General features: G+C 49.8%; 1 protein-coding gene across 1 annotated transcript; it reads right to left on the bottom strand.

Annotated features, from left to right (window-relative positions):
• Positions 1-9,248: 9,248 nt before the first annotated feature.
• LOC142931200 (uncharacterized) lies at positions 9,249-13,036 on the bottom strand. Its single transcript, XM_076074861.1, has 3 exons — positions 12,472-13,036; positions 11,321-11,416; positions 9,249-9,642 (listed from the first exon to the last, which is right to left on the bottom strand). The coding sequence occupies exons 1-3, from the start codon at positions 12,913-12,915 to the stop codon at positions 9,463-9,465; spliced, it is 720 nt and encodes a 239-aa protein (XP_075930976.1). The 5' UTR covers positions 12,916-13,036; the 3' UTR covers positions 9,249-9,462.
• Between the last annotated feature and the right edge of the window lie 7,013 nt (positions 13,037-20,049).

The raw sequence follows: 20,049 nt of genomic DNA on the forward strand, positions 1-20,049 counted from the left end.
CCGGTTTTGGAGAAAATAAACTCGGAATGCGTCTGATCTCGGAAGCTCAGCAGGTTTGAGACTGGATGCAACTGGCATCATAGATGCATCGCCATGCATGACTGCACGGTTAAATGGGCGAGCGGGGACTACTGTATGGTTTGACAGCACGGGACAGCCCTACGTATGAATGTTGAACTTCATTCGCATCTAATGCCAACCGAGGCATGGCCATCATCACTGTTACTATTGTTATTTCTGTGTTCTTGCCACGTGCCTGGGGGGGAGTGGTGATGCAGCCGTGAGTGGACCACTGCCTTGTGGACTACCTGAGTTCCAGTCCCGTCCGGACGTAGCTGATAACAAACAACATCAAGTCTGCACTTACTAACGTGGACAGTACGGTCCCTTCGCCTGATGAAGGCCACTTGTGTTGTGGCCGAAACGTCGTGATTTTTGTTGTTTTATTTTTTACCTACGTGACTTTACGGAATAGAACCAAAGAGTGTGGTGAAGTATGGTCAAATACACCCCCCCCCCTACCACGACCCGCACGGCGTGGAGAGGAGACCATCCAGCAGTGGATTAGCAAAACGTAACCGTACATGGTACATTGGGTTTTATATGGACATTTCCAGGGCTTAATCTTTCATGACATTTTCCTGGGACCCCCCCCAAATCCCCAGACAACTGCCCCCTACCTCTGACAGGGGGTGGATATTTTTTTCCGGAGCTTAGCCTGGACAGCTCCATCTGAGGGAGTGTTCTGTGTGTGTGTGGCAGATTTTACTTGGCAACTGGGCGTGTGTCCCAAGACGCCTCACGTGCCCTGTCTTGCCACGACCACACGCGCGTCAACGTTTGGCATGTTCGACATGACGCTTATCGTTCAGACCCCCTGTACTTACACTCCTGGATGGAGGCTTCGTCTCCACGCCATGTAGACCGTGGAGGTTTTTTTGACGATACTTTATCTTGTTGGTCGGTACAGGTCGGTGAAGGTTAGTGAGGATCGGGGTTGCACAGTTATCGAACACCACTGGTTTGCCAAGGCTGGGAATCGAACCGTCATTAAAAAAAACAGTCGAGCTCAGTCCAGGCTTCACAGGATGAATACAATACGTATTATTGCTCAATTACAATTTCGACTGTCCGTTTAATATCCCACATATGTAATATGTTTGTACGGTTTTAGGGTACAAATTGTTTGGCAATTGTTAGAATACACGTACATTGTTATCGATGGAAGTTTTATTCATGAAAGGTCAGTCTTAAAATACAAAAATGCCCTTTATATTTACTTTTAGAAAACGCATTTAAAGAAAAAAACCACTATGAGCCACGGCACTGCATAAAGACATTTGCGAGTTATGTCAAACTGCACAGTGTCGTCTCGCCAGACACACTGAAATGGGATTATTTTGGTTCAGGTTAAAGCCTGAAATGCTCGTCTGTGAAAAGCCCTGCTTTTCTTATAATACATTGAATACATGCACGGTCATATGCCCTATGCTCTTAGTTTACAGATGTGAATGGGTCCTGGTGGTTTCAGATTTTCCCTGACACCGGCGGTAACCGGAGATGTGTCCCGTTCACCTGAAATGCACGCTGTTTAGATTTTTTGTTATATTATTTCTTCAGTGCTGCCAGACCTATACAAACAAGACAATATAGTTTTCCACATTTTCAAACTGATATATATTTTTTTGGCATAATCGTGTGTTGTACAATTGTGCCTAAAATGTGCAGGTAAATATATTGCAATACAGTAGCATCTATAATATACAGGTAAATATGCCGTATGACATTATATGAGGGATTGGCCAAAACATTTCATTTAGCTCTTCTAATGCATTACTGTATAGCCTTTGATAAAATGGCCCAAAATGCACAGATCTCATCAATGCTGAGTGGGGTTGAACCTGGATAGTGCCTGGATGGGTGGCCATGTGCATGTCAGTTTCTTGTAAGTGGCTTACGTGTAGGGGAAGCAGAGGGCAGTGTAGTGAAATTCATGACATCGCTCTTTACTTCTCGGCTCGACTAACCCACGTTGACTACTAGTGCGTTGAAGTATGGGCAGCTAATCCCAGCAGCTCACGTGGCACGGTGAGGCCCTCATCCTGCACTGGATAACAAAAATTACCAAACATATACAAGGTTTTATATTACTTGATACACTAGTAAAGAATACCGGTTTACCAAAAGATATTCCGAAACTTGCTGGCCATTGTTTAAATAACACTTACTTCTTATGGAGAGGGGATTTCTTTAAACAAAAGGAAGGAGCAGCAATGGGTTCTCCTTTATCCCCTGCTATAGCAAATTTGTACATGGAAAACGTTGAAATAAGAGCACTTGCCTCGAGCACATTAAAACCATCCTTTTGGTTTAGATATGTGGATGACACTTTGGTTGTCTGGCCACATGGTAAAGATACACTTAATGATTTTCTAAATCATCTCAATGCATAAAATCCGGCCATCCAGTTCACCATGGAAATGGAGGTGAATAACACACTCCCATTCCTAGATATTTTGCTTGGACATGGCTTAAACGGTAAAATAACACACAGCGTTTACAGAAAGCAAACGCACACTGATGCCTATCTGAATGCAGAATCACATCATCATCCAGCTCAGAAATCCTCTCTTATCAAGACGCTCATACATCGGGCTAAAACAGTGTCAGATGGTGAGTCTAGTGAGAGAGATTAAGCACGTTAAAGACGCACTACGACAGAATGGCTACAATAATGCTCAAATTAACAGAGCACTGAATGCCAAATCACGATCGCAAAGCAATACTGCTGAAAGCGACCAGATTGTTAAAACAATAAAAATTCCATACATCTCAGGAGTAACTAACAAATTAGCCCGTGTTTTGCAAAAGCAAAACATTACAGTAAGATTTGGTACAGTACACAAAATTCAAAAACTAGTATCTTGCACTAAAGAAGCATTACCTAAATTATCAACAGAAGGTGTATATCGGATTAATTGTTTATGTGGCAGCTGCTACATTGGGCAGACGGGACGTAACATCAGTGTAAGACTAAAAGAACATCAGAGAAATATTAAATTATCTCAAACACAACTGTCGGCAGTGGCAGAACATGCTTGTCAACAAGGACACTCAATTGATTTTGACAATGTTGCAGTGGTGTGTAAAACTAATTATTACTGGCAAAGACTAATTAGAGAACTCATTACTAATCATAACCAATGACTGATTACTAATCGATTATATAATTACAATACCCCCCCTCCGCCTCTAATCACTGCACCTGATATGAGTTAAGTGATGACGTCACCCTGCTGCTCTATATAAAACCGGGAGCAAGCGAGGGCTTTACCATTCTGGCAAATTGCCCGATGATGCTGGATGTATTTACCAGCGAAACGTCGTACTCAAACTGTAAATGTGGATTCACTCTTCAACACACCGGTGGGCTAAATTAGTGAATTATTTGTCTTTTGTCAACGTGACACTTTTTTTGCTGATTGGCCGTGTCGGGTGGTGGAGGGTTACGACACATTTATAAATAAACGCGATCTAACCCAAAAACCGTTATTATGAATAATATTGGTCGCGAAAGCCTACGTGTTAAACAGGAGGAGGATGGTGATCGAGCGGTCTGAATCCCTTGGTGAGTAAAACGTTTCCCAGATGTGTAACTCTGATGATGATGATGGTGGGTGACGAGGCGAGGCGACGAAGACGCCGCCACTGTCGTCATCGTCACCCTCTCGACGACTCTTGGTGACTTGCGGGGCGCGTGCTGTGCGAGGAGCGGTGGTGCAGCGGTTAGCGCTACGCTGCGCCACGAACCCAGAGTTCGATTACCGCTCACGGCCTCAAATGAGTACCTGGTGCGGTGCGTAAACATCATCACTGGGGAGACAAAGGCGGCCGGGCGTGGTGCTGACCACCCACACCCCCCCCCCTCGTGTACCATTCCGGCCTTCAATAGGTGCTGCTCGCTAACAGCACTTGCCCCTTCAGTCTGTTACAGGCTACACGGGGGATCTTTGTCGTGTGTGTGTGTATCAGCAGCGTTGACAATTCGCACGGATTTACGTTCATCAACGTGCACACCGACTTGACACACCGACTTGCCGTTGACGATTTAAAAGGACCGCGGTGTCGGCAAGCGCGGTGTGGCACACGCAAGGAGGCCCGAAAACGACACCAGAGCGGCCGGCAACAAACATCGCCACTCTCTTCGTATTTTGTAGAATGGATGCGAGCTTGCGTGACACACCTGTACGTGCAGTACGCGTCCCGAGTTGAGAAAGGTTACACCGTGTTTAGGAACTTGGAGGGGAAGGGAGGATGATGGTGATAATGGTTTTCCGGTTTTGGAGAAAATAAACTCGGAATGCGTCTGATCTCGGAAGCTCAGCAGGTTTGAGACTGGATGCAACTGGCATCATAGATGCATCGCCATGCATGACTGCACGGTTAAATGGGCGAGCGGGGACTACTGTATGGTTTGACAGCACGGGACAGCCCTACGTATGAATGTTGAACTTCATTCGCATCTAATGCCAACCGAGGCATGGCCATCATCACTGTTACTATTGTTATTTCTGTGTTCTTGCCACGTGCCTGGGGGGGAGTGGTGATGCAGCCGTGAGTGGACCACTGCCTTGTGGACTACCTGAGTTCCAGTCCCGTCCGGACGTAGCTGATAACAAACAACATCAAGTCTGCACTTACTAACGTGGACAGTACGGTCCCTTCGCCTGATGAAGGCCACTTGTGTTGTGGCCGAAACGTCGTGATTTTTGTTGTTTTATTTTTTACCTACGTGACTTTACGGAATATAACCAAAGAGTGTGGTGAAGTATGGTCAAATACACCCCCCCCCCTACCACGACCCGCACGGCGTGGAGAGGAGACCATCCAGCAGTGGATTAGCAAAACGTAACCGTACATGTACATTGGGTTTTATATGGACATTTCCAGGGCTTAATCTTTCATGACATTTTCCTGGGACCCCCCCCAAATCCCCAGACAACTGCCCCCTACCTCTGACAGGGGGTGGATATTTTTTTCCGGAGCTTAGCCTGGACAGCTCCATCTGAGGGAGTGTTCTGTGTGTGTGTGGCAGATTTTACTTGGCAACTGGGCGTGTGTCCCAAGACGCCTCACGTGCCCTGTCTTGCCACGACCACACGCGCGTCAACGTTTGGCATGTTCGACATGACGCTTATCGTTCAGACCCCCTGTACTTACACTCCTGGATGGAGGCTTCGTCTCCACGCCATGTAGACCGTGGAGGTTTTTTTGACGATACTTTATCTTGTTGGTCGGTACAGGTCGGTGAAGGTTGGTGAGGATCGGGGTTGCACAGTTATCGAACACCACTGGTTTGCCAAGGCTGGGAATCGAACCGTCATTAAAAAAAACAGTCGAGCTCAGTCCAGGCTTCACAGGATGAATACAATACGTATTATTGCTCAATTACAATTTCGACTGTCCGTTTAATATCCCACATATGTAATATGTTTGTACGGTTTTAGGGTACAAATTGTTTGGCAATTGTTAGAATACACGTACATTGTTATCGATGGAAGTTTTATTCATGAAAGGTCAGTCTTAAAATACAAAAATGCCCTTTATATTTACTTTTAGAAAACGCATTTAAAGAAAAAAACCACTATGAGCCACGGCACTGCATAAAGACATTTGCGAGTTATGTCAAACTGCACAGTGTCGTCTCGCCAGACACACTGAAATGGGATTATTTTGGTTCAGGTTAAAGCCTGAAATGCTCGTCTGTGAAAAGCCCTGCTTTTCTTATAATACATTGAATACATGCACGGTCATATGCCCTATGCTCTTAGTTTACAGATGTGAATGGGTCCTGGTGGTTTCAGATTTTCCCTGACACCGGCGGTAACCGGAGATGTGTCCCGTTCACCTGAAATGCACGCTGTTTAGATTTTTTGTTATATTATTTCTTCAGTGCTGCCAGACCTATACAAACAAGACAATATAGTTTTCCACATTTTCAAACTGATATATATTTTTTTGGCATAATCGTGTGTTGTACAATTGTGCCTAAAATGTGCAGGTAAATATATTGCAATACAGTAGCATCTATAATATACAGGTAAATATGCCGTATGACATTATATGAGGGATTGGCCAAAACATTTCATTTAGCTCTTCTAATGCATTACTGTATAGCCTTTGATAAAATGGCCCAAAATGCACAGATCTCATCAATGCTGAGTGGGGTTGAACCTGGATAGTGCCTGGATGGGTGGCCATGTGCATGTCAGTTTCTTGTAAGTGGCTTACGTGTAGGGGAAGCAGAGGGCAGTGTAGTGAAATTCATGACATCGCTCTTTACTTCTCGGCTCGACTAACCCACGTTGACTACTAGTGCGTTGAAGTATGGGCAGCTAATCCCAGCAGCTCACGTGGCACGGTGAGGCCCTCATCCTGCACTGGATAACAAAATGACCAAACATATACAAGGTTTTATATTACTTGATACACTAGTAAAGAATACCGGTTTACCAAAAGATATTCCGAAACTTGCTGGCCATTGTTTAAATAACACTTCTTATGGAGAGGGGATTTCTTTAAACAAAAGGAAGGAGCAGCAATGGGTTCTCCTTTATCCCCTGCTATAGCAAATTTGTACATGGAAAACTTTGAAATAAGACCACTTGCCTCGAGCACATTAAAACCATCCTTTTGGTTTAGATATGTGGATGACACTTTGGTTGTCTGGCCACATGGTAAAGATACACTTAATGATTTTCTAAATAATCTCAATGCACAAAACCCGGCTATCCATTTCACCATGGAAATGGAGGTGAATAACACACTCCCATTCCTAGATATTTTGCTTGGACATGGCTTAAACGGTAAAATAACACGCAGCGTTTACAGAAAGCAAACGCACACTGATGCCTATCTGAATGCAGAATCACATCATCATCCAGCTCAGAAATCCTCTCTTATCAAGACGCTCATACATCGGGCTAAAACAGTGTCAGATGGTGAGAGTCTAGTGAGAGAGATTAAGCACGTTAAAGACGCACTACGACAGAATGGCTACAATAATGCTCAAATTAACAGAGCACTGAATGCCAAATCACGATCGCAAAGCAATACTGCTGAAAGCAACCAGATTGTTAAAACAATAAAAATTCCATACATCTCAGGAGTAACTGACAAATTAGCCCTTGTTTTGCAAAAGCAAAACATTACAGTAAGATTTGGTACAGTACACAAAATTCAAAAACTAGTATCTTGCACTAAAGGCGCATTACCTAAATTATCAACATAAGGTGTCTATCGGATTAATTGTTTATGTGGCAGCTGCTACATTGGGCAGACGGGACGTAACATCAGTGTAAGACTAAAAGAACATCAGAGAAATATTAAATTATCTCAAACACAACTGCCGGCAGTGGCAGAACATGCTTGTCAACAAGGACACTCAATTGATTTTGACAATGTTGCAGTGGTGTGTAAAACTAATTATTACTGGCAAAGACTGATTATAGAATCCATTGAAATTGAGAGGAACAAGAACAACTTTAATCGCTCTGACAGCTACCTGCTTAGTGCGGCCTGGAAGCGTATTATTAAATAATACACATTAGTAATTCTTTAATCAAAATGTAATCTACAACTCATTACTAATCATAACCAATGACTGATTAATAATCGATTATAATTACAATACCCCCCTCCGCCTCTAATCACTGCACCTGATATGAGTTAAGTGATGACGTCACCCTGCTGTTCTATATAAAACCGGGAGCAAGCGAGGGCTTTACCATTCTGGCGAATTGCCGATGATGCTGGATGTATTTACCAGCGAAACGTCGTACTGAAACTGTAAATGTGGATTCACTCTTCAACACACCGGTGGGCTAAAGTAGTGAATTATTTGTCTTTTGTCAACGTGACACTTTTTTTGCTGATTGGCCGTGTCGGGTGGTGGAGGGTTACGACACATTTATAAATAAACGCGATCTAACCCAAAAACCTTTATTATTAATAATATTGGTCGCGAAAGCCTACGTGTTAAAGAGAAATTACATATCCAAGGTAAATAACAACAGTGTTGGTAATGACCATTGGTGGTAGTAAAACAATAAAGACAAGATATTGAAATTGCCAGAGAGGGCCTCCCAAAGCTATGAACTACTATTTATTTTACCAGGTAAGGCCAACTGAGCAATATAGCCATTTGTTTTCAGATGTGACCAGCTATCACAAAATAGCTCAAATGAAGTGTTTCTAATTGTGGAGGGGGAAAACCGGAGGGACCAGGATAAAAATCCACACGACCACAGGGAGAGAGGCATGCAAACTCCAAATATCCAGCAGGCGTCAGGGTTGGGATCCTGTATGCCAGGTGCGAGAGTTAAATCTCACCTCCGTGGTGCATATTACCAACCCCGGGATCCCATCTAATCTAATCCAGTGCCAGTTGAGCTAATCGGAAGATTACTAGTTAACGTCCATGGATGGTGGTTAACTTAGCCCATTATCCCCTCAGGAAAGCTGAAATAAGTACTGCCTTTGGCTCCGCCACAGGAATGTGGAACTTCCATCACTGGCTTAGGGCTGCAAGCAGACGATGAGCTAAAGGAAATAACTTCACTTAATTTACTCATACCATGAGTGTGGTGAGCGGCATGTGGGGCTCATAGCGATAGCGTGGGGAGTGTGGTGAGTTGAGTGGTGAGCTTTGGAGTCTGGGGAGCGTGGTGAGCTGTGGAGTGTGGTGTGTTGAGTGTGGTGAGTTGTGTGGTGAGCGGTGGGGTGTGGTGAGCTGTGGAGTGTTGAGTTGTGAAGTGTGGTGAGTTGTGTGGTGAGCTGTGAAGTGTGGTGAGTTGTGTGGTGAGCTGTGGAGTGTTGTGAGCTGTGGAATGTGGTGAGCTGAGTGTGGTAAGTTATGTTGTGAGCTGTGGAGTGTGGTGAGCTGTGGAGTGTGGTGAGCTGTGGAGTGTGGTGAGCTGTGGAGTCTGGTGAGCTGTAGAGTGTGGTGAGCTATAGAGTGTGGTATCTGTGCTTCTGTATCGCTGTGTATCTCCGTGTCTGTAACGTGGTAGTATCTCTGTGTCTGCGTGTATCTGCACAGATCAATTGCTCGTGGTTGCCAGGGCTCCTCTTTACTGCTAGTCCAACTTCGAGAGCACTTGATTGAATATTTCTGCAGTCGTGTCCAGGTTATAGCGGACCTGAAATTCACAACTCACGTGATGACCGCGGCTTCTGTGACAACCCCATAGCCTTAATTATGAGTTTTATTTTTAAAAACATTGTAAACCATAGGATTTTAACACAGGTGTGTAAATAAAGCAGTGAACCAACCATGAAGAAATATCACAAGTGATTTTCTTCGGAAATAAATATTTATTGTAGTAGCTAATAAATGAACATGTTTTTGTTATTATTATATTTTTTTTCCCCCAGTTTTATAACAGTTCTATCCCGATTTCGCTATTGCCGCCGAATCCAGCTTGGCAGGCTGGGAAGACTCCAAGGGCTCGTTGTCTTCGCTGGGCCACCGCCGTCTTGGACACGTCTTCTTCCGGTCATCATGCTGCCAGCGAAGTCTTTCATCTTGCGGGGCCTCCCAGCGTCCTCCTTGCTGACGAGAAGCGTGCGGATAACCATCACCTGGGTTTGCACGCGGGACAAAGTCGCATTCTATTTCAGCTGCTGCAATCGTTCGGAGTTACGCACAGACCTGTGTATATTTATACTACAGAACTGTGATCAGAATCACCGTCAGCTTCACAATGACAACTGTAACAATAGGCTCACGTGAATGCAGAACCATTTATGGATAGGGGAGGAATCTAGGGATGGAATGGACAGATATGTACACAGCTCAATTTCCAATCCAACCCAAAATTTATACGCATGGCATCTGATTAGCATTTTTCAGTTTCAGATCACGATAATCGAACTTGTATCTTCAAGAATGTGTGATGTATAATGTGTGATGCAGGAATGTACAATGCAATACCCAGTCAAACAATATTTGTTTCAATCTTGATTTGAAGCGTTCGTGACTGCAGGAATCCATTTTCTTTGGTTCTTTCGGTAAAAGTCACGTAGGTAGAAAAACAATAGATCACGAAGTTTCGATCGCAACACAAGCAATCGTCATCAGGTGGTCTTGCTGTGGTTGTCCCACCTGATGACGATTGCTTGTGTTGCGATCGAAACGTCGTGATCTATTATTTTTCTACCTACGTGACTTTACCGAAAGAACCGACGAGTATAATAAATATTCTTAGCTCTTTCGGTAAAGTCACGTTGAAGGGAAACAATAAAATAATAAAATATATAAGTATATATATTATTGTTTATATATTAAACAATAATATATTACAATAATATATTATATATATTCACGGGGAAACATTTATTATACTTCTTTTGTTCTTTCGGTAAGTCACGTAGAATGAGAATAAAATAATAAATTGATAAAATAAAATAACACAATAATATTCTCACGACGTTTCGGCCATAGCGGGAAATAGAGCCGCGGGACCGAAACGTCGTGAGAATATTATTGTGTTATTTTATTTTATCAATTTATTATTTTATTCTCATTCTACGTGACTTTACCGAAAGAACCAAAGAAGATGAATCATTGCAGTCACGAAAGCTCTAAATCGAAATTTATTATACTTTTGATTTAAAGCTTTCGTGACTGCAGTAATTCATGTTCTTAGCTCTTTCGGTAAAGTCACGTTGAAGGAAAACAATAAAATATATAATATATAAACAATAATATATATTTCTATATATTTTATTATTTTATAAAGTCACGTTGAAGGGAAACAATAAAATATATAACATATAAACAATAATATATTTATATATTTTTTATTATTTTATTGTTTCCCTTCAACGTGACTTTACCGAAAGAGCTAAGAATATGAATTACTGCAGTCACGAAAGCTTTAAATCAAAAGTATAATAAATATCGATTTAAAGCTTTCGTGACTGCAATGATTCATCTTCTTTGGTTCTTTCGGTAAAATCACGTAGAATGAGAATAAAATAATAAATTGATAAAATAAAATAACACAATAATATTCTCACGACGTTTCGGCCCCGCGGCTCTGTTTCCCGCTATGGCCGAAACGTCGTGAGAATATTATTGTGTTATTTTATTTTATCAATTTATTATTTTATTCTCATTCTACGTGACTTTACCGAAAGAACAAAAGAAGTATAATAAATGTTTCCCCGTGATCGTTTCTCACTGGGACTCATCGGTGGATCGCGAGCAACGAGCGTTGTGTTGTCGGCTGTGTGCGCCCCCAGTGTTGCGACTCACCCCACACGGGTTCCTCCTTTGGAAATAGCGGGCCTTGGAATTGTAGACAAACGCCTTCCGCACCAATTGTGGACTCAGGCCGCCATCACGCGGCTTCTGTTCTCAGAGCAACAGCCAAGATGCACAATAAGAGGCACACACACGCACTCCCGTTAACGATGTGGAATCTCTGGCATGCAAAAAAAAACATCTTCACTCTCCGTATTTCCAAATGGAGTTCAGAAACATTACTCGACGTACAGGTACGAACATTATTTATGCTAGCTCGTTGATTCCTAATTTGCTCGTATTATAAAACGTAAGAGGTGTTTCTTGAATAATTACACAACACTGCTCTGAGCAACACTTTACAACGAACTTTCCCTGCACACTTCTGAATCACGCCGTGCTGCGCGTCTGGCCATGATTTTAAACAAACGGAGCTCCGGGCATGCGCTCTGTCCGTCTCTCTCCCTGAACCGGATCTAATGACTAGCCAGGTGAAGTATGGCCAAAACTCCTCACCATCCCAGTCCGCACCCACATCACCCTCCGCGGCCAGAGGGACACAACGACTAAGTCACGATGTGTCACGTCGCCTCATCTGCTCACTAGCTAATGCGCCTGTCCGATGCCGTGCCAGCAACATCCGAATAGAGACCTGTTATAGGCCTCGCACATTCTCCTGCAGGCCCCGCGGCTCTGTTTGCCGCTACAACTTGCTGACCCGCCCATACTGGACGTCTGTGAAAGACTAAAACAGCCTCATAGCTTATCGGACTGCTCCAGTCTCAAGAGAGATTCTGACGCTGTTCAGGTCCCCCGTACCTGCCTCCAAAACGGGGTTGGGTTGGTTCGGGTGGTGGTGGTTGTAGAGGGGGAGTGTGCAGGGGAGGTAGCAGAGAGGGGTAGCGGAGAGGGGTAGCGGAGGGGGGTAGCGGTGGGGATAGTGGGGGGGTAGTGAGGGGTAGTGGGGGGGGTAGCGGAGGGGGTAGTGGGGGGTAGCGGGGGCGCAGGGGAGTAGCGGGGGAGGCGGCCTCAAATCGACCAAAATGCCCTCCGGGATCGATCTACTGTATACAAATTTGATATTAACTTATTTTAAAGTTGACCGCTACCCCCACGCTAACGTGTTATTTGACTGTTGTAGTGCGGCGGTGCGATGAACGTACCTTGCGTGCCCGAATCCACGCGATCACTTGCACTGCACTGAATCCCGTGCTGATTACGGAGATGACGGTCGACAAGAGGCTATGTCGGTGCTGCTCTCGCGGCTCCGGCGGTGGTTGAATGTCGCACGGCCTCTGCTCGGCGGGGACGTCTTCTCTCTCGTTGCTGTCCGGTATCGATTGGCTCGGAAAATCGGTCGAAGCAAAGTCGGCATATGCCATGGGGGCATTGCCACCAAGATCATCGGGATTTCCAAGGCTAGCAGCATTGCCACCCAGGTTATCGAGATATCCAATCAGGGAATTAACCCCCAGGTGATCGCTCACCTTTAGTATGGAGGGTGGCAGCCAGATGGCCGGCTCCATCACCCCTTGCCAAGTGACAAATCCGACTAAAGACGCCATCGTGAGCATCACTTGGTACGGCTTGCATCTGGACACATCCATCTTTGCCGTTCGATCGCGATCACAACAGCAGAGAGCGTCTGCACTGCTCCTCCTCGTAAGACTCGACTGTGGCCCACGTGTTCAACCACGTGGGGTGGTCACGTGGCCCACTGGTTCGTAACGACAGTCCACGGTTGGAACCCAACGGGCCGCCCCGTAGCCATGGCAACGGGAGGTTGTCCACTCCACTGGCGAGTGTCTGTGATCTATTATTATAAAAATAATAATAGATCACAACGTTTCGATCGCAACACAAGCGGTCATCCTTAGGAGGAAAAAAATAATCCAGCAGTTGAACTGCTGAACGAGCAGTTCCACTGTTTCAACCTTGTTGTAACAGCTCTTAAAACAAGGTTGTAACAGCTCTCTCGCTGTTACAACAAGGTTATAACCTTTATCACCTTGTTGTAACAGCTCTCTCGCTGTTTTTTTCCGCCTGAGAACGGCTGCTTGTGTTGCGATCGAAACGTCGTGATCTATTATTATTATTTTGTTTCTACCTACGCGACTTTACCGAAAGAACCAGAGAGTAATGCCCCATTGATTTACATATTTTTTAAAATCAAGATCATCCTAGTATTGTGTGTGCACCCCTTCCGTTTTCGTTCTCTTTGTCACCAACGACCGTGAATGGAGACTGAACACGCAACAATGGTGCCAAGTGAACAACGTTAATACGCATTCACAAAGAGAATTGATACTTTCTAAATAAAGATGGAATTCCGCACACACATTGGAATGATGTTGCCGTGGTGTTGTTCGTTCCCGCATTCGACTGGCAAATGCGGTGGTTGCCAGTTCGATCTCGCAGCGCAGCAGTTGATCCTCACCCCGCCTCTGTCAGCCCCAAAAGTTTGAATGGTAAACGCCACTGAGTGAACGGGCAGGTCATGTCTGCTGGGGTACAGTGTGGAGGAGACTTCTTCAACACGTCCCGCCAGCGTGAACGGGTAGGGCCACGCAGCTTTACACATCAACAATCGGCTGCGCAAACCACTCACTGATCCAGGGTCGAGGCTCAAGCCTGCTTTGCTTCTGATATTTGATGATATAAAGTTGTGAAAATAATTAAAGGTGATATTCTTTGGGTCTTTCGGGAAAGTCACGTTGATAGGTTCAAAGGAAATAACCAAAAAATTACATTATTAAAACTACGACGTTTCGATCGCAACACAAGCGTGATGACGAACGCTTGTGTTGCGATCGAAACGTGGTAGTTGTTATTTGTTGTTATTTTCTTTTAACCTATCTACGTGACTTTACCGAAAGACCCAAAGAATATGAATTCCTGCAGTCACGAAAGCATTAAGTGAACAATAAAAGGTAATTGAAGCAAACTGAGCTATAAAGGTATTTTTCAGAAGCGACCTATCACGAATGATAGTTCAAGAAATTGGCCGATCACGTGGACATGTGTAGCAGCTAAATTCTCTAAACGCACGTTTATAAATTGTGTTAAGAACACTGAAAGACATTAGTCTACCCAATGGTGATGATGGCCATGATCAGGATGGCATTAGGTGCGAAAGTAGTGGTCCCCGCTCGCCTATTTAACCGTGCAGTCATGCATTGTGTTGAGTCTATGATGCCAGTAGTATCCAGGCTTAAACCTGCTGAGCGTGGTGAGCTGTGGAGTGTGGTGAGCAGTGGAATGTGGTGAGCTGTGGAATGTGGTGAGCTGAGTGTGGTGAGTTGTGTTGTGAGCTTTGGAATGTGGTGAGCTGATGTGATGAGTTGTGTTGGGAGCTGTGTAGAGTGTGGTGAGCTGTGGAGTGTGGTGAGCAGTGGAGTGTGGTGAGCAGTGGAGTGTGGTGAGCTGAGTGGTGAGTTGTGGAGTGTGGTGAGCTTAGTGTGGTGAGCTGTGGTGAGCTGTGGAGTGTGGTGAGCTGAGTGGTGAGCTGTGAAGTGTGGTGAGCTTAGTGTGGTGAGCTGTGGAGTGTGGTGAGCTGAGTGGTGAGCTGAGTGGTGAGCTGTGGAGTGTGGTGAGCTGAGTGGTGAGCTGTGTGGTGAGTTGTGGAGTGTGGTGAGCTGTGGAGTGTGGTGAGCTGAGTGGTGAGCTGTGGAGTGTGGTGAGCTGAGTGGTGAGCTGAGTGGTGAGCTGAGTGGCGAGCTGAGTGGCGAGCTGAGTGGTGAGCTGGGTGGTGAGCTGAGCGGTGAGCTGAGCTGAGCGGTGAGCTGAGCTGAGCGGTGAGCTGAGCGGTGAGCTGAGCTGAGCGGTGAGCTGAGCTGAGCGGTGAGGTGAGCTGTGAGGTGAGGTGAGCTGAGCGGTGAGGTGAGGTGAGCGGTGAGGTGAGCGGTGAGGTGAGGTGAGCGGTGAGGTGAGGTGAGCGGTGAGGTGAGCGGTGAGGTGAGGTGAGCGGTGAGGTGAGGTAAGCGGTGAGGTGAGGTGAGCGGTGAGGTGAGGTGAGCGGTGAGGTGAGGTGAGGTGAGCGGTGAGGTGAGCGGTGAGGTGAGGTGAGCGGTGAGGTGAGGTGAGGTGAGCGGTGAGGTGAGGTGAGCGGTGAGGTGAGCGGTGAGGTGAGGTGAGCGGTGAGGTGAGGTGAGCGGTGAGGTGAGGTGAGCGGTGAGGTGAGGTGAGCAGTGAGGTGAGGTGAGCGGTGAGGTGAGGTGAGAGGTGAGGTGAGGTGAGCTGTGAGGTGAGGTGAGGTGAGCGGTGAGGTGAGGTGAGCGGTGAGGTGAGGTGAGGTGAGCGGTGAGGTGAGGTGAGCGGTGAGGTGAGGTGAGGTGAGCGGTGAGGTGAGATGAGGTGAGCGGTGAGGTGAGGTGAGCGGTGAGGTGAGCGGTGAGGTGAGGTGAGCGGTGAGGTGTGAGGTGAGGTGAGCGGTGAGATGAGGTGAGCGGTGAGGTGGGGTGAGGTGAGCGGTGAGGTGAGGTGAGCGGTGAGGTGAGGTGAGCGGTGAGGTGAGGTGAGCGGTGAGGTGAGGTGAGGTGAGCGGTGAGGTGAGGTGAGCGGTGAGGTGAGGTGAGCGGTGAGGTGAGCGGTGAGGCGAGGTGAGGTGAGGTGAGCGGTGAGGTGAGGTGAGCGGTGAGGCGCGGTGAGGTGAGGTGAGCGGTGAGGCGAGGTGAGCGGTGAGGTGAGGTGAGCGGTGAGGTGAGCGGTGAGGCGAGGTGAGTTGAGGTGAGCGGTGAGGTGAGGTGAGGTGTGAGGTGAGGTGAGCGGTGAGGTGAGGAGCGGTGAGGTGAGCGGTGAGGTGAGCGGTGAGGTGAGGTGAGCGGTGAGGTGAGGTGAGCGGTGAGGTGAGCGGTGAGGTGAGGTGAGCGGTGAGGTGAGCGGTGAGGTGAGAGGTGAGCGGTGAGGTGAGCGGTGAGGTGAGAGGTGAGCGGTGAGGTGAGAGGTGAGCGGTGAGGTGAGAGGTGAGGTGAGAGGTGAGCGGTGAGGTGAGCGGTGAGGTGAGCGGTGAGGTGAGCGGTGAGGTGAGCGGTGAGGTGAGGTGAGCGGTGAGGTGAGCGGTGAGGGGAGTTGAGCGGTGAGGTGAGGTGAGCGGTGAAGTGAGCGGTGAGGCGAGAGGTGAGCGGTGAGGTGAGGGGTGAGGTGAGGTGAGGGGTGAGGTGAGGTGAGCGGTGAGGTGAGCGGTGAGGTGAGCGGTGAGCGGTGAGCGGTGAGGTGAGCGGTGAGGTGAGGTGAGCGGTGAGGTGAGCGGTGAGGTGAGGTGAGCGGTGAGGTGAGGTGAGCGGTGAGGTGAGCGGTGAGCGGTGAGGTGAGCGGTGAGGTGAGCTGTGAGGTGAGCGGTGAGGAGAGGTGAGCGGTGAGGTGAGGTGGGCGGTGAGGTGAGCGGTGAGGTGAGGTGGGCGGTGAGGTGAGCGGTGAGGTGAGGTGGGCGGTGAGGTGAGCGGTGAGGTGAGGTGGGCGGTGAGGTGAGGTGGGCGGTGAGGTGAGCGGTGAGGTGATGTGGGCGGTGAGGTGAGCGGTGAGGTGAGCGGTGAGGTGAGGTGGGCGGTGAGGTGAGCGGTGAGGTGAGGTGGGCGGTGAGGTGAGCGGTGAGGTGAGGTGGGCGGTGAGGTGAGCGGTGAGGTGAGGTGGGCGGTGAGGTGAGCGGTGAGGTGAGGTGGGCGGTGAGGTGAGCGGTGAGGTGAGCGGTGAGGTGGGCGGTGAGGTGAGCGGTGAGGTGAGGTGGGCGGTGAGGTGAGCGGTGAGGTGAGGTGGGCGGTGAGGTGGGCGGTGAGGTGAGCGGTGAGGTGAGGTGGGCGGTGAGGTGAGCGGTGAGGTGAGGTGGGCGGTGAGGTGAGCGGTGAGGTGAGGTGGGCGGTGAGGTGAGCGGTGAGGTGAGGTGGGCGGTGAGGTGAGCGGTGAGTGAGGTGGGCGGTGAGGTGAGCGGTGAGGTGAGGTGGGCGGTGAGGTGAGCGGTGAGGTGAGGTGGGCGGTGAGGTGAGCGGTGAGGTGAGGTGGGCGGTGAGGTGAGGTGGGCGGTGAGGTGAGCGGTGAGGTGAGGTGGGCGGTGAGGTGAGCGGTGAGGTGGGCGGTGAGGTCAGCGGTGAGGTGAGTTGGGCGGTGAGGTGAGCGGTGAGGTGAGGTGGGCGGTGAGGTGAGCGGTGAGGTGAGGTGGGCGGTGAGGTGAGCGGTGAGGTGAGTGGTGAGCTGTGGAGTGTGGTGAGCTGAGTGGCGAGCTGAGTGGCGAGCTGAGTGGCGAGCTGAGTGGTGAGCTGGGTGGTGAGCTGGGTGGTGAGCTGGGTGGTGAGCTGGGTGGTGAGCTGAGCGGTGAGCTGAGCTGAGCGGTGAGCTGAGCTGAGCGGTGAGCTGAGCTGAGCGGTGAGGTGACCTGAGCGCTGAGGTGAGCGGAGCGGTGAGGTGAGCTGAGCGGTGAGGTGAGCTGAGCGGTGAGGTGAGGTGAGCGGTGAGGTGAGCGGTGAGGTGAGCGGTGAGGTGAGCGGTGAGATGAGGTGAGCGGTGAGGTGAGCGGTGAGGTGAGGTGAGCGGTGAGGTGAGGTGAGCGGTGAGGTGAGGTGAGGTGAGCGGTGAGGTGAGCGGTGAGGTGAGGTGAGGTGAGCGGTGAGGTGAGGTGAGCGGTGAGGTGAGGTGAGGTGAGCGGTGAGGTGAGGTGAGGTGAGCGGTGAGGTGAGATGAGGTGAGCGGTGAGGTGAGGTGAGGTGAGCGGTGAGGTGAGGTGAGGTGAGCGGTGAGGTGAGGTGAGCGGTGAGGTGAGCGGTGAGGTGAGCGGTGAGGCGAGGTGAGGTGAGGTGAGCGGTGAGGTGAGGTGAGGTGTGAGGTGAGGTGAGCGGTGAGGTGAGGAGCGGTGAGGTGAGCGGTGAGGTGAGGTGAGCGGTGAGGTGAGGTGAGGTGAGCGGTGAGGTGAGGTGAGCGGTGAGGTGAGCGGTGAGGTGAGCGGTGAGGCGAGGTGAGGTGAGGTGAGCGGTGAGGTGAGGTGTGAGGTGAGGTGAGCGGTGAGGTGAGGAGCGGTGAGGTGAGCGGTGAGGTGAGGTGAGCGGTGAGGTGAGGTGAGCGGTGAGGTGAGGTGAGGTGAGCGGTGAGGTGAGGTGAGGTGAGCGGTGAGATGAGTTGAGGTGAGCGGTGAGGTGAGGTGAGCGGTGATGTGAGCGGTGAGGTGAGGTGAGCGGTGAGGTGAGCGGTGAGGTGAGCGGTGAGGTGAGGTGAGAGGTGAGCGGTGAGGTGAGGTGAGAGGTGAGCGGTGAGGTGAGGTGAGAGGTGAGCGGTGAGGTGAGGTGAGAGGTGAGCGGTGAGGTGAGAGGTGAGGTGAGAGGTGAGCGGTGAGGTGAGCGGTGAGGTGAGCGGTGAGGTGAGCGGTGAGGTGAGCGGTGAGGGGAGTTGAGCGGTGAGGTGAGGTGAGCGGTGAGCAGTGAGGCGAGAGGTGAGCGGTGAGGTGAGCGGTGAGGTGAGGTGAGCGGTGAGCGGTGAGCGGTGAGGTGAGAGGTGAGCGGTGAGGTGAGGTGAGAGGTGAGCGGTGAGGTGAGGTGAGAGGTGAGCGGTGAGGTGAGGTGAGAGGTGAGCGGTGAGGTGAGAGGTGAGGTGAGAGGTGAGGTGAGAGGTGAGCGGTGAGGTGAGCGGTGAGGTGAGCGGTGAGGTGAGGTGAGCGGTGAGGTGAGCGGTGAGGGGAGTTGAGCGGTGAGGTGAGGTGAGCGGTGAGCGGTGAGGCGAGAGGTGAGCGGTGAGGTGAGCGGTGAGGTGAGGTGAGCGGTGAGGTGAGGTGAGGGGTGAGGTGAGGTGAGCGGTGAGGTGAGGTGGGCGGTGAGGTGAGCGGTGAGGTGAGCGGTGAGGTGAGCGGTGAGGTGAGCGGTGAGGTGAGGTGAGCGGTGAGGTGAGGTGAGCGGTGAGGTGAGGTGAGCGGTGAGGTGAGGTGAGCGGTGAGGTGAGCGGTGAGGTGAGGTGAGCGGTGAGGTGAGCGGTGAGGTGAGCGGTGAGGAGAGGTGAGCGGTGAGGTGAGCGGTGAGGTGAGGTGGGCGGTGAGGTGAGCGGTGAGGTGAGGTGGGCGGTGAGGTGAGGTGAGGTGAGCGGTGAGGTGAGCGGTGAGGTGAGGTGAGGTGAGCGGTGAGGTGAGGTGAGCGGTGAGGTGAGGTGAGGTGAGCGGTGAGGTGAGGTGAGGTGAGCGGTGAGGTGAGATGAGGTGAGCGGTGAGGTGAGGTGAGGTGAGCGGTGAGGTGAGGTGAGGTGAGCGGTGAGGTGAGGTGAGCGGTGAGGTGAGCGGTGAGGTGAGCGGTGAGGCGAGGTGAGGTGAGGTGAGCGGTGAGGTGAGGTGAGGTGTGAGGTGAGGTGAGCGGTGAGGTGAGGAGCGGTGAGGTGAGCGGTGAGGTGAGGTGAGCGGTGAGGTGAGGTGAGGTGAGCGGTGAGGTGAGGTGAGCGGTGAGGTGAGCGGTGAGGTGAGCGGTGAGGCGAGGTGAGGTGAGGTGAGCGGTGAGGTGAGGTGTGAGGTGAGGTGAGCGGTGAGGTGAGGAGCGGTGAGGTGAGCGGTGAGGTGAGGTGAGCGGTGAGGTGAGGTGAGCGGTGAGGTGAGGTGAGGTGAGCGGTGAGGTGAGGTGAGGTGAGCGGTGAGATGAGTTGAGGTGAGCGGTGAGGTGAGGTGAGCGGTGATGTGAGCGGTGAGGTGAGGTGAGCGGTGAGGTGAGCGGTGAGGTGAGCGGTGAGGTGAGGTGAGAGGTGAGCGGTGAGGTGAGGTGAGAGGTGAGCGGTGAGGTGAGGTGAGA

Source organism: Petromyzon marinus, chromosome 50, assembly GCF_048934315.1.
Source record: "Petromyzon marinus isolate PM22_M1 ecotype Great Lakes invasive population chromosome 50, UKy_Petmar_22M1.pri1.0, whole genome shotgun sequence".
NCBI lineage: Eukaryota > Metazoa > Chordata > Hyperoartia > Petromyzontiformes > Petromyzontidae > Petromyzon > Petromyzon marinus.